The following is an 11,925-nucleotide window of genomic DNA, read 5'->3' as shown; positions in this document are numbered from 1 at the left end:
GGCGCCCCCACCCCACCCCCCGCCCTCGCAGCACGAAAAATAAACGGTCTTAAAGGCATTGGCTAGCGTGCGTCTCCGTCTCTGGGGGTGGAGAGGGGAGAGGACAGGAGGATGGGGGACCAGTTCCCGGACCCTAAGTCGTGAGCAAATCCACCCCAGAAAAGGGACAGATCCTGTCGGGAAGCGATCTTGGGCCAGCACGATTCTAGATAGAACTACTGACAGGGCGACCTGCGGGCGGGGAGGGGAAGGGCCACTGTCCAGGCCGCGGAGAGGCTGGGTTGGGGATCTGGCAGAGGGATGGAAATAAAGGCAGAGATGGGGAAAGACATGGGTGGACAAGATAGCAAGAGACAGAGGGACAGCAGAACGATGGAGAGAGAGAGAGAGAAACATTGAGAGTCACGGAGAGAAGAGTGAGAGAGAGAGGCAAGGGGATGCACCAAGGGTGACCGCAGTTCTCGTCCCCGTTTACATCCTGGGAAGCTGAGGCACAAACAGCTTCAGGAATTCCCAGCCTATCTCATCCAAGGCTGTGCTTTATGTGCCCGTGTGGAGGGGACATCACCCCAGACCCAGCAGAGAGGGGGGCCAGGTACTGTCGGTCCAGGAGGAGACTAAGCATCCCCATTCGGGCCACTCAGCCAGCATGAGAGACAGAGCCCACGGAAACCCTAGGTACATACCCCTCCCCCCCAAAACAGCCACACCAACCACACACACAGCCAGACAAACAGACAAGAAAAAAATTGTTTGGGACATGCCCGGTGATCTTTGCCCACAGTCAGAGATACAGACCCTGAGACACACATTGGGAAGCAGAGACACACCCAGGGAAATGCAGACCCAGCTGACTGGACCATAGACAGGCACATGTACACACACACACACACACACACACACACACACACACACACTCACATTAGGACCTTCCAGCCTTGACAATGCAGCTTCAGGGTAGAAGTCTGCTAGCATTTGGCAGATCCTTTTCTATGGCCCTCTGTCCCTCTTTGTCCCCTCTATCCCATCCACCCCTTTATCCCCTTTCCCCTCACTGGTTTCTTTTCCCCTGTCCACCCCCTGACCTCTCGTTCCTCTTGCTTCTCCTTATCCCTCTTCATCCCTTCCTTGCCTCTTCTGTCCCAAATTTCCCCTCCGTTACCTCCCATCCTTCTCTCTCTACCCCCTCTCTTCTCTGCATCCTCTCCTTGGGATTTCTTGCTCCAGGTCTTGGGACCACAGGGGCTGCATCTCCTCTGGAATCCTCCCACACTTGGAGGCCAGGAGGGAGCGCAGGCAGAGAGAAGTCACTCTGAGCCCTGACCCCAACACCCTGCCTTGGGGCGGAGCCTAGTGACTCAGTCTCAGTCAGCCGCAAGCTCTCTTCTGGTCTTAGAGCTCTGCTCTGCCATCATCCTGACCCAGCTCAGTGTCCAGCGTGATTAAGTCTGGCCGGGGCAGGGCCCACACTGGCTTCTCTCCCTGCCATGGCCTCCCGCCTCTACCCTAGTGTGGCACACTCAGGACCAGTCCCCAGGTCTGGGAGGACCTGGGGCAGGACCAGACCTAATAGGAATTTAGTAACCCATCCAGACAGAGGGCGGTGGGAAGAGGCAGCTTGGTTTTTAAAAAAGGATCATATGCTCAACGTCGCTAATTATTACAGACAAGCAAATCAAAACTGCAGTGAGGTATCACCTCACACCAGTCAGAATGGCCATCATCAAAAGACCTACAAATAATAAATGCTGGAGAGGGTGTGGAGAAAAGGGAACCCTCCTACACTGTTGGTGGGAATATAAATTGGTGCAGCCACTATGGAGAACAGTATGGAGAGATTCCTTAAAAAACTAAAAATAGGGCTTCCTGGGTTGCACAGTGGTTAAGAATCTGCCTACAAATGCAGGAGAAATGGGTTCCAGTCCTGGTCCAGGAAGATCCCACATGCTGTGGAGCAACTAAGCCCGTGAGCCACAACTACTGAGCTTGCGCTCTAGACCCTGCAAGCCACAACTACTGAACCCCGCGTGCCTAGAACCCGTGCTCCGCAACAAGAGAAGCCATCGTAGGACTTCCCTAGTGGCGCAGGGGTTAAGAATCTGCCTGCCAATGCAGGGGACACGGGTTCCAGTCCTGGTCCGGGAAGATCTCTCAGGCCGCGGAGCAACTAAGCCCGTGCGCCACAATTACTGAGCCCACGTGCCACAACTACTGAAGCCTGTGCTCCTAGAGCTCGTGCTCTGCAACAAGAAAAGCCACCACAATGAGAAGCCCGCACACCACAATGAAGAGTAGCTCCCATTCACCGCAACTAAAGCCCGCGCGCAGCAATGAAGACTCAACACAGCCAAAAATAAAATAAATAAATTTTTAAAAATCTCTTTAAAAAACAAAAACAAGAGAAGCCATCGCAATGAGAAGCCCGTGCACTGCAATGAAGAGTAGCCCCTACTCGCCGCAACTAAAGAAAGCCCGCGTGCAACAATGAAGACCCACCGCAGTGCCCACCCCAAAAAAACAAAAAAAAAACCTAAAAATAGAGTTGCCATATGATCCAGCAACCCCACTCCTGGGCATGTATCCAGAAAAGACAAAACCTATAATTCGAAAAAGATACATGCACCCCAATGTTCATAGCAGCACTATTCACAATCACCAAGACATGTAAGCAACCTAAGTGTCCATCGACAGATGAATGAAAAAGATGTGGTATATACATATACAATGGAATATTACTCAGCCATAAGAAAGAATGAAATAATGCCATTTGCAGCAATATGGATGGACCTAGAGACTATCATTCTAAGTGAAGTAAGTCAGACAAACACAACTATCATTTGATACCACATACATGGAATCTAAAAAAGTGATACAAATGAACTTATTTACAAAACAGAAGCAGACTCACAGACATAGAAAGCAATCTTATGTTTACCAAAGGGGAAGGAGGGGGGATAAATTAGGAGTTTGGGATTAAAATATACACAGTACTATATATAAAATAGGTAAACAACAAAGACCTGCTGTTGCACAGGGAACTATATTCAATATCTTGTAATGAACTATAGTGAAAAAGAATCTGAAAAAGAATGTATAGAAAAGAAAAAGAAAAAAGAGAATATATATATTCGTATATATGTATAACTGAATCACTTTGTTGTACACCAAAAACTAACACAACATTGTAAATCAACTATACTTCAATTAAAAAAATGGATCATAGACTTAAATATAAAATCTAAAATTATAAAACTTACTTTTTAAAAAATTTATTTATTATTATTTATTTATTTTGGCTGCGCTGGGTCTTCACTGTGGCGCACCGGCTTCTCTAGTTGCGGCATGCACACTCTAGAGCACGCCGGGCTCAGTAGTTGAGGCATGTGGGCTTAGTTGTGGTACATGGGATCTTAGTTCCCGACCAGGAATTGAACCCAGGCCCCTTGAATTGGGAGAACAGAGTCTTAATCACTGGACCACCAGGGAAGTCCCTAAAATTATAAAACTTCTTGAAGAAAATATAGGGGAAATTCTTTAGGACCTCAAGTTATACAAAAGTTTCCTAGCTCTGACACCAAAAGCAAGATCCATAAAAGAAGAAATTTGATACATTTGGAATTCACCAAAATTAAAAACTTCTGCTCATTTTATTTAATTAATTAATTTATTTATTTTGGTTCATGATATATCATATTTAAGACAATATATAATGTTGTCTTATATAATATATATATATATGTTAAGACATATATATAATATATATATAATATATAATGTTAAGACAATACAGCGGAATGACGATTTGGTTGTGTACAACTGGAACAATTTTGCCCACTAAATATATTTTAAAAAGTCTTCAATCAAAGAATAGACATCTGCTTTAAGAATACTGATGGCTGGATTATTGGACATGTCACTAATTTGTCTGTCAGAAATATTCATACATTATCCATGAATGTGTAATCGTATTACCTTGCAGAAATTTTGAAGTTTTGTCTTTCATACATGAAATAACTGAATCCTTGGAAGACACGATGAGCATGTGTTAGCTTCAGTCCCAGGAGTGGCTTAGAACCTGGAAAGTCTGCCTCTTAGAGAGTCCAGATCTGACCTGAGCTTGCTGTACCTCCAGAGGAAGTGCTCCTGTACAAGGAACAAGTGCACTGACCCCCAGCCCCATTTTCATTCCAATGTCACCATCCTCCAACCAGATTGGGGGAAGGACAGCTAACCATGCAAATAAATGTCTAAGGGGGTGTGAGAAGCAATGGGACCGTCCCACAAGACTGGGGAGTGTGAGGAGGTACAATTGTGGGGACAACACTTTATCACAATCAGGTACACAGGACAGGAACAGGACAGTTTTCAAAGCTTTCTTTATATGAAAACAGAACATTCTGAAGTTCTTACCATACTTTGTTAGAGTACTACCCCAAAGGTACCCTGAGTCTAATCCTTGTGACCCATGAAATTCTATTATGTGGGAAAAGATACTTTACACATGGAACGAAGTTAAGGATCTTGAGATGGAAAATGGCTCTGGAGTATCCGGGCGGTCCCTCCATGCAATCTCAGTGTTCTTATGAGAGAGAAAGAGGCAGAGGGAGGCTGGACTGTAAGAGTGTGGACGTGGTCATAAGAGCAGGAGAGAGCTTCTGCTCTTTAAAGTACACTGTTAAGAGAATGCAAAGACAAGCCACAGACTGGGAGAAAAGATTCACAAATCACACAACTTATAAAGGACTTATACCCAGAATATATAAAGACTGCCCTCTCAAAACTCAATAATAAGAAAATGACTCAACTTTTAAAATGGCTAAACAATTTAAGCAGGTACTTTACCACATAAGATACATAGATGGCAAATAAACACATGTAAAGATGTTCAGCATCATTAGTCATTAGGGAAAGGCAAATTAAAGCCATAGTGAGAAACCACTTCAATGTCTTAAGAAAAAGGGGGGCGCTGAGAATATCATGTGCTGACAGGGATATGGAGCAATCGTAACCCTCATATATTGTGGATGTGGATACAAAATCATTCACCCACTCTGGAAAACTGTTCTATAGCTTCTTGTAAAGTTAAACTTACAATTACCATTTAACCCACCAGTCCCATTAACAGGTAGTGATCCAAGTGAAATGAATATCTATATTCACACAAAAAGCTGTATGTGAATGTTTATAGTGGCTCTATTGTAATCACCAAAAGTTTATAAGTTTTAAACAGATTAGAATTTGGACTATGATCCATTTTGAGTTAATTTTTGTATAGGGTACAAGTTGTGCATTGAAGTTCACTGTTTGCATCTGGATATTCATTTGTTCCAGCTCTATTTGTTTGTTTTAATTATTTTTCTTTTCCTTCTTTCATTTTTTTTTTTGGCCATGGGGCTTGCAGGATCTTAGTTCCCCGACTAGGGATTGAACCTGGGCCCTTGGCAGTGAAAGCATGGAGTCCTAACCACTGGACCGCCAGGGAATTCCCTCCAGCTCTATTTGTTGTAATGACTATTCTTTCTCTATTCAATTGTCTTTGTAACTTTCTCAAAAATCATTTGACCATACACACGTAAGTCTATTTCTGGCCTCTCTGATCTGTTGCATTGATCAATAGGCCTATCTTTTCTCCACTCCCACCCTGTCCTGAGTGTGGTAGCTTTACAGTAAGTCTGGAAATTAGGTAGTGAGACTCTTTCAACTTTCTTCTTCAAAACTGATTTAGCTATTTTAGTTCCTTTGCAATTCGTACCAAAAAAATCCTTCTGGGAATTTGATTGGCACTGTGTAGTAATAGAATTGTAGCTACATTTTCCAGCTTCATTTGCACTGTGTGTCCATATGACCATGTTTTTGTCAATAAAATGTGAGTGAAAGGAATAGTGAACTTGGAGTCTTAACGACAGTGTGAGCCTCCTCCACACTCTTTCCCTTCCCACCCAGTGGAATCCACAACGTCCTGGTCTCAAATATGCAGGCAGAGATGAGGCCTAGGGGATGACAGAACTATATGAGAGAAGAAACCTGGGTCCCTAAGTGACAAAGTGGAACAGAGCTGAGGATGTTCACTGAGGACTGATAGGACAGAGGGAATTAAACAGTGACCTTCTCTACCTCCCTAAGTTCTCCTTACGGTTTGGGTGTTTTTATAATGGCAGCCTAACTTTAACTAACTATAACCCCTGAATTCTGAAACAATTAAAAAATGAAATAAAAGAATGTGACATTTGGAGGCCAGAAGACTACCTTTATTATTGATAGAACTGATATTAAACAATGCAATTTGGACCTGCTGGCAAGGAGGCGTCACAAAGCTGAGTAACAAGCTAGAGCTGTTTACTGTCCCAGACACAAGGAGCTGGAACTTCATAGGGCTTACCGCTGAGCTCCTGCATTTGCACTGTGACAGCACATGCTTCCTGGGATGGCAGCCTCATCCCAAGAGGGATCAGAGAGGAAGGGGTGGCATTATACCTGCTCCTTTCCTCTCACCCTGCCCCGCAAGTCAGCTACTCCCTGGGAGGAGTGTTATCTCAGGGAAACCCCTCTACATGGAAGAAAATATCGGGAAAGGGAAAAAATATTTCTGACCTCTGCCCCATGGACAATCACCTCTTATGACGCTGGGAAAAACTTCTGGTATAATTTCAAACCATTCCAGATTTAAAAACTAAACTACACGAAATTTAGTAGGTATGGAAGCAGGGCAAACTTATTGTCCACATAGACCCTACAGAAAACTGAAATTGCTGTCCTTCAGGGTTGTACTGGAGGAGCTGGATAGTACAGAGTGACATAAAAATAAATCACAGCAATAAATGCTCAGTGATGCAGTCAATGATTACAGCTTTCAGACTGGAATGCTGTGTCCTAAAGCTTCTCACAGCTGTGAAGAGCTCATCTCTGAGGTTGCCCACAGTGTTCTGGTATGCACACATATGAATTTTTATTTTACAAATTAGTATTATTTCATAATGTACAGATACTACTCACATCTTTTTTAACAAAGTAATTCACATCTTTTTTTAACAAAGTAAATTTGGGGCATCTCTTCATATCAGAATATTTACCTCTACCACAATCTTTTTGGTTTTTTAGTTTTTATTAAGAGAAATTTCAAATATACAAAAAAGTAGAGCCACTAAACAAAGACCCCTTGGGTACCTACCCCCTCCTTCACTCCCACAATTATCAACACATGATCCTTCTTTCATCTCTACCTCCACTCCCTCCTCCCACCCCCAAGTCATCCCAGTAGTCATCCCATGTCATCTGTAAACGTTCCAGTGTGCATCTCAAATGAGAGGAACTTTTGTTAAAGACATGACCACAGACTGTTACCACACACATGCAAGCCCCAAGCCAAAACTCAACAATATATATTATCATCAAATATATACTGTTCAAATTTCCCCAGGTGTCCCATGAATACATTCTTTGTGATTCATTGATATCTGAGTCCATCTTTTCTTTAGGTACAAAAAAGACTATTGATCCTCATGGTGCTTTGACCATCTTATTTTCCTGAATGTCCTGTAGAGATTGGCTTCCAATCTCTTTTTACTGTATTTGATATAAGCAGATATAATCATGAGATGACCTTATTGTGTATATGTCACCCAGTGTAGCCTGACATGTTTAGCTACATATTAAAATAGTGTTATTTTGTACTAAATTACTTTCCTTTTCTCTACTTTATATTACTGCTAGGACTAATTATATGTTTTTGAAATTGTGTGTGGGTGGGCATGTTATCTAGGAATTTCATTCCCAGGTAGTTAAATGGGTTCACAAAGTACTAGTTATACAAAGCAGGGGTTGGGAACCACCACCCTGCACAAGCCCCAAGCACTTTGGTAGTTTGAAGGAGTCATTCCAAGGAGGACAAAGGCCATGGGTCTGAGCGAGGAGGAAGAGTGAAGAATGGCTTCTGCACCGTCTGGCCACTGAACCACTTCACTTAGCACACGTGGCAACTCTCCCAGCTCCTCTTCCTCACCAGGCCCAGGTTGATGCCACCTCTGCATCATCCCCTGAAAAAGAGGTGTCAATCTGCCCCTGTGTTATTGAGACCAGAAAAGGAAACACTGGAGGGGTGAGGGGACCCTGAACTCTCTCTCCAGGTGGGGAGACCTGGGCTGACATGGCTCTGCTCTATGGAATCCTCTGGGGTTTGAAGGGTATGCAGGGCACTCAGAGACTGATGTCCCAGAGGGAGATCCCAGGCTTCCTGCTGATGTGGCCGGTGGATGCCCAAGCTTGGAAAAGCACAAATCCCTAACCTTGTGTCTCTCTAGTTGAGTAGTGTGGTTCCTTCTGGTTGCTTCCCTCTTCATCTGTGTGGTTTCTGAGGGACCACAGAACTTTGACATGGTTCTCAAACACCAATTTATGAGAATCACATACTTCCCCATGGTTGATTTGAACAGGACTCAGCTTTCAGTCATTTCTTGTTCCAGATATGGGGGGTAAGAGGAGGGACCTGCTCTCACAGCCTTGTCAGGAACCACTGGGGCTTTCAAAAGCTTCATCTCTCTTCTCTTCATACATCTCAGTAATAATGATAATTTTTTCATTAAAAAACTTTTATTCTAGTATAATATACATACAAAAGTGAACAAATCACATGTGTGCAATCTGAATGAATTTTAATAAACTGAACACACTTGTTTTACCAGCTCCCAGGCCAAGAAACAGAATATGACCAGCACCCCAGAAGCCCCCTTATACCCCTTCCTGTCACCACCACACCCAAGACCTCTAGCACCATAGCTTAGTTTTGCCTGGTTTTGTAATTTATACAAAGAAAACCTTACAGTCCTCTTTAGTATACTTTTTCTCTCTCCACTCTGAGATGACACACTGCCTGTGGTGGGTGGGAGGCCTCTGAGTGAATCCTCATTGCTTCAATGTGTGAGAAAGCCACAGAAATAACATACAAAAATTACTAACAGATAGTGATGCGCTCTTGTTTTATTTGGAGTGGGTGTGTGGGCATGCACCTTCTGAAATCGCTTTTGTCCCACAGCACGAGTAAGTGAATGGTGGCACATTCTGGGGGAGAGGGGTTAGGCTTTTATAGCTGCTCCAAAATGGTCTTTGATCCAGGAACAGATGAGAAGTGTAGGTTGCAGGAGTCTCTCTGTTAGTGTCCTCTGCATTTTGTGGTCATTTCTGTGGCTATGGGCTCTCAGGAACCCCTGTTCTGCAGGGTCCCCAGTGCTGTCACATTTCTTTACTGCAGTCAGGAGCAGGGCTCCTGGCTTCCATGCAACACTGGGAACCCAGGGCCTCCTGGGTGGGACAACAAGCCACAGGGTGGCTGTGCTGGCCCTCCCGCCCAGCCTCCCCAGCTTGGCCACCCCTTCTGAGAGTACAGGTGGCCTCCTGCGGCCTGAGAGTCCAGCTCCTTGGAAACGTGAAGGCCCTTCAGCTGCCCCAGCCAAGCTCCCCTCCCCCAGGCCAGCCCTCATGTGTGACCCAAGCCTGCTTCCAGATGTCAGGAAGTCTTTCACTCTCTACGACCAACCTCCTACCCTTCCTCTGGTGCCCCGTCAGACTCTTATCTCTGCAGGCCCCACTCTGTCGCTTTGGACCTTAGAAAGTTCCTCTCATGTCCAGCCTGCTGTAGGCCCCCAGCTCTGTTGGAGGGGGAAGCAGGGGACTGTTTTCATCTCCCTGGGAGCCAGCCGTGTCGTCCCCCTCCTTCCTCCATCCACCCCTACAGGACGTCACCGCGGAATGGCACCCTTCTCCCCTCGGGGTGGCGGCTTTAATTCCCTATGAAGCGCGGAGAGCCGGCGATCTTCGACTCCCCCAACGCCCTCCCTTCCCAGTTCTGACACTTAGACGCGAGTCGGGCTGGAGGGGAAAAAATCTGCTTTATTTAATAGTCATAGTTCCTGGGGGTGGCTACGGAGGGAGCGAGGGCTGCGCTCCGACGGTGTCGGGGGCCGGCGGGTCTCAGAGCTGGGAGAAGGCGGCCTCGGGGTCGCAGGCGGGGTCGCCGCGGCAGCCGTCTGCATGAAGAGACGCCGGGTCAGGGCCCGCCACGGCCCGCCCCGCCTGGTCCCGGTGTCCCGGTCCCGCCCCGGCTCCAGCCTGACTCACCCGGGCTGCAGCAGATGCCGGCGGCGGCGCAGCGGCCCCCGCTCCCGCACGGCTTTTGGCCCGACTGGCAGGGCGACGGCAGGTAGTTCTCCTCCTGGCAGCGCAGCGTCTCGGCCGTGCCCACGAGGCAGCCCAGCTCGTCCCCGCAGCAGATGCTGGGCCCGAAGCAGCGGCCTTTGCCCCCGGGGCCGCAGGGGAGACACTGGTGGGAGGGCGGGGGTGAGCCGGGGGCGGGGAGGGGCCCGGGCCCGGGAGGGAGAGCCTGCGGGGCGGGGGGCTGAGCCGGCTGAGCAGAGGAGCGCCGGAGGTTCGGGGTCTCCCTGGCGCTCTTTGGCCCCCAGAAGCGGTCGAAGGAGGGGACTCAAAAGCTACTCGGCTGCCTTGGTTCCTAGGCCAGGCGGGGCCGGCGCGGGGTCAGCGCGGGAAAGGGAGCGGCAGGGGCGGCCCTGTGGCTGCGGGTTGCCCAGCCTCAAGTGCCGCGGGACTAGGGCTGGGCGCTCACCTTGCGTACGTCGAGGTCCAGCACGGCCCGCTTGCCGCCCAGGGGGCAGTTCTGGATATAGCAGGCGGAGGTCAGCGCCAGGAGGCCGAGCAGGCAGCAGGCGAGGCTGGGGGCGGCCATGGTGCGGGCGGGCTGGGTCCGGGGTCCGGCGGCTGCGCTGTCTCTCTGGCCCGGCTTTTTATGCCCAGGGGCCGCGTAGGCGGAGCAGTGTCTAAGAGGGCCGCCGCATGACTGGTCACAGCAGGCCACTGCGGTTCAGACCCTGCGCCCCCGGCGTGCCCCCTCATTTGCAGGGTCCAGGCCGGGTCAAGGTCACCGCATCGGCTAATGGCTAATGGACCTGGCAATGATAGCGAATGCCGAATGCCGCTAGGGGAAGGAAGCAGCTCTGGGAGGGGAGCCAGTGCCGTGGCCTGGGCCCTAGGGTGGGACAGGGTTTGGTGGGGGGTGGGGGGACGCACTGCAGCCCCCTCCCCCATTCCCAATACCTTGGGGTGGGGGTCAGGCTGGACCCTCGGGCTCCTCCAGGCCAGAAGAAACTCCGGCAGGACTCCCCCTCTGCCCTCTCGGCCAACCACACACGCAGCCTAGCTCCCCTCTACAAAGAAGTCCTCCTCCTCCTGAACACAGATTTCCTGGAACCCCAGCCCCACTCCCCACACCAGCAACCATTTCCCTGCACCCGGAACTGAGATCGGAAAAGATTTTATTTTCTCTCACTTCTAACTGAAATTCAGCCTTTCCTCAGCTGTGAGGTAGACAACAAACCACAGTGGAATTTGCAATACCCGTGGCTTTGTTGCAAATCAAAATGGCAGATGTCCTCCTATCCCATTACGACAGCTATCGCAAATGTCTCTAAACATCAGACTCATCATCACTTTGAAATTATGGCAGTTATTGGACCTGCCACTAGATCTTGTTATCTAATGCTTTAAATAAAGAAGCACATTTGTGACTGTATCTCAAATGTTTTTAATATTTTGATACCTGCTCATAAATATAACTGGTTTCATTTGTAATTCTATGTTTTTAGTTATGCATTTAAAAACCGTGATTTTGGGAGACTTCCCTGGTGGTCCAGTGGTTAAGAATCCGCCTTCCAATGCAGGGAACTAAGATCCCACATGCTGCGGGGCAATGAAGCCTGTGCACTGAAAGTACTGAGCCTGCGGGCCACTACTAGAGAGAGAAACCTGCTCGCCACAACTAGAGATCCAGCATGCCGCATGAAGATCCCACGTGCCGCAACTAAGACCCAACACAGCCAAAAATAAAATTGAAAAACAACTGATTTTTTTTGCATTTTTAAT

General features: G+C 47.7%; 1 protein-coding gene across 1 annotated transcript; it reads right to left on the bottom strand.

The window, feature by feature from the left end:
• Nucleotides 1-9,686: 9,686 nt before the first annotated feature.
• OXT (oxytocin/neurophysin I prepropeptide) lies at nucleotides 9,687-10,749 on the bottom strand. The gene is made up of 3 exons (XM_079945536.1): nucleotides 10,613-10,749; nucleotides 10,111-10,312; nucleotides 9,687-10,019 (listed from the first exon to the last, which is right to left on the bottom strand). Exons 1-3 carry the CDS (start codon nucleotides 10,730-10,732, stop codon nucleotides 9,964-9,966), a joined length of 378 nt encoding a protein of 125 aa, XP_079801662.1. The 5' UTR covers nucleotides 10,733-10,749; the 3' UTR covers nucleotides 9,687-9,963.
• Nucleotides 10,750-11,925: the final 1,176 nt, after the last annotated feature.

This window comes from Stenella coeruleoalba, assembly GCF_951394435.1.
Source record: "Stenella coeruleoalba genome assembly, chromosome: 15".
In the NCBI taxonomy this organism is placed as follows: domain Eukaryota; kingdom Metazoa; phylum Chordata; class Mammalia; order Artiodactyla; family Delphinidae; genus Stenella; species Stenella coeruleoalba.
This window is presented reverse-complemented; position numbering and strand designations above follow the sequence as displayed.

Bases quoted from the DNA above. Each gene is read 5' to 3' on its own strand.
- OXT (XM_079945536.1), bottom strand. From the start codon at position 10,732: ATGGCCGCCCCCAGCCTCGCCTGCTGCCTGCTCGGCCTCCTGGCGCTG. The intron at 10,313-10,612 runs GTGAGCGCCCAG...CCCTCCCACCAG, and splicing joins TGGACCTCGACGTACGCAAG to TGTCTCCCCTGCGGCCCCGG. The intron at 10,020-10,110 runs GTGAGTCAGGCT...CTCTTCATGCAG, and splicing joins CGGCATCTGCTGCAGCCCGG to ACGGCTGCCGCGGCGACCCC.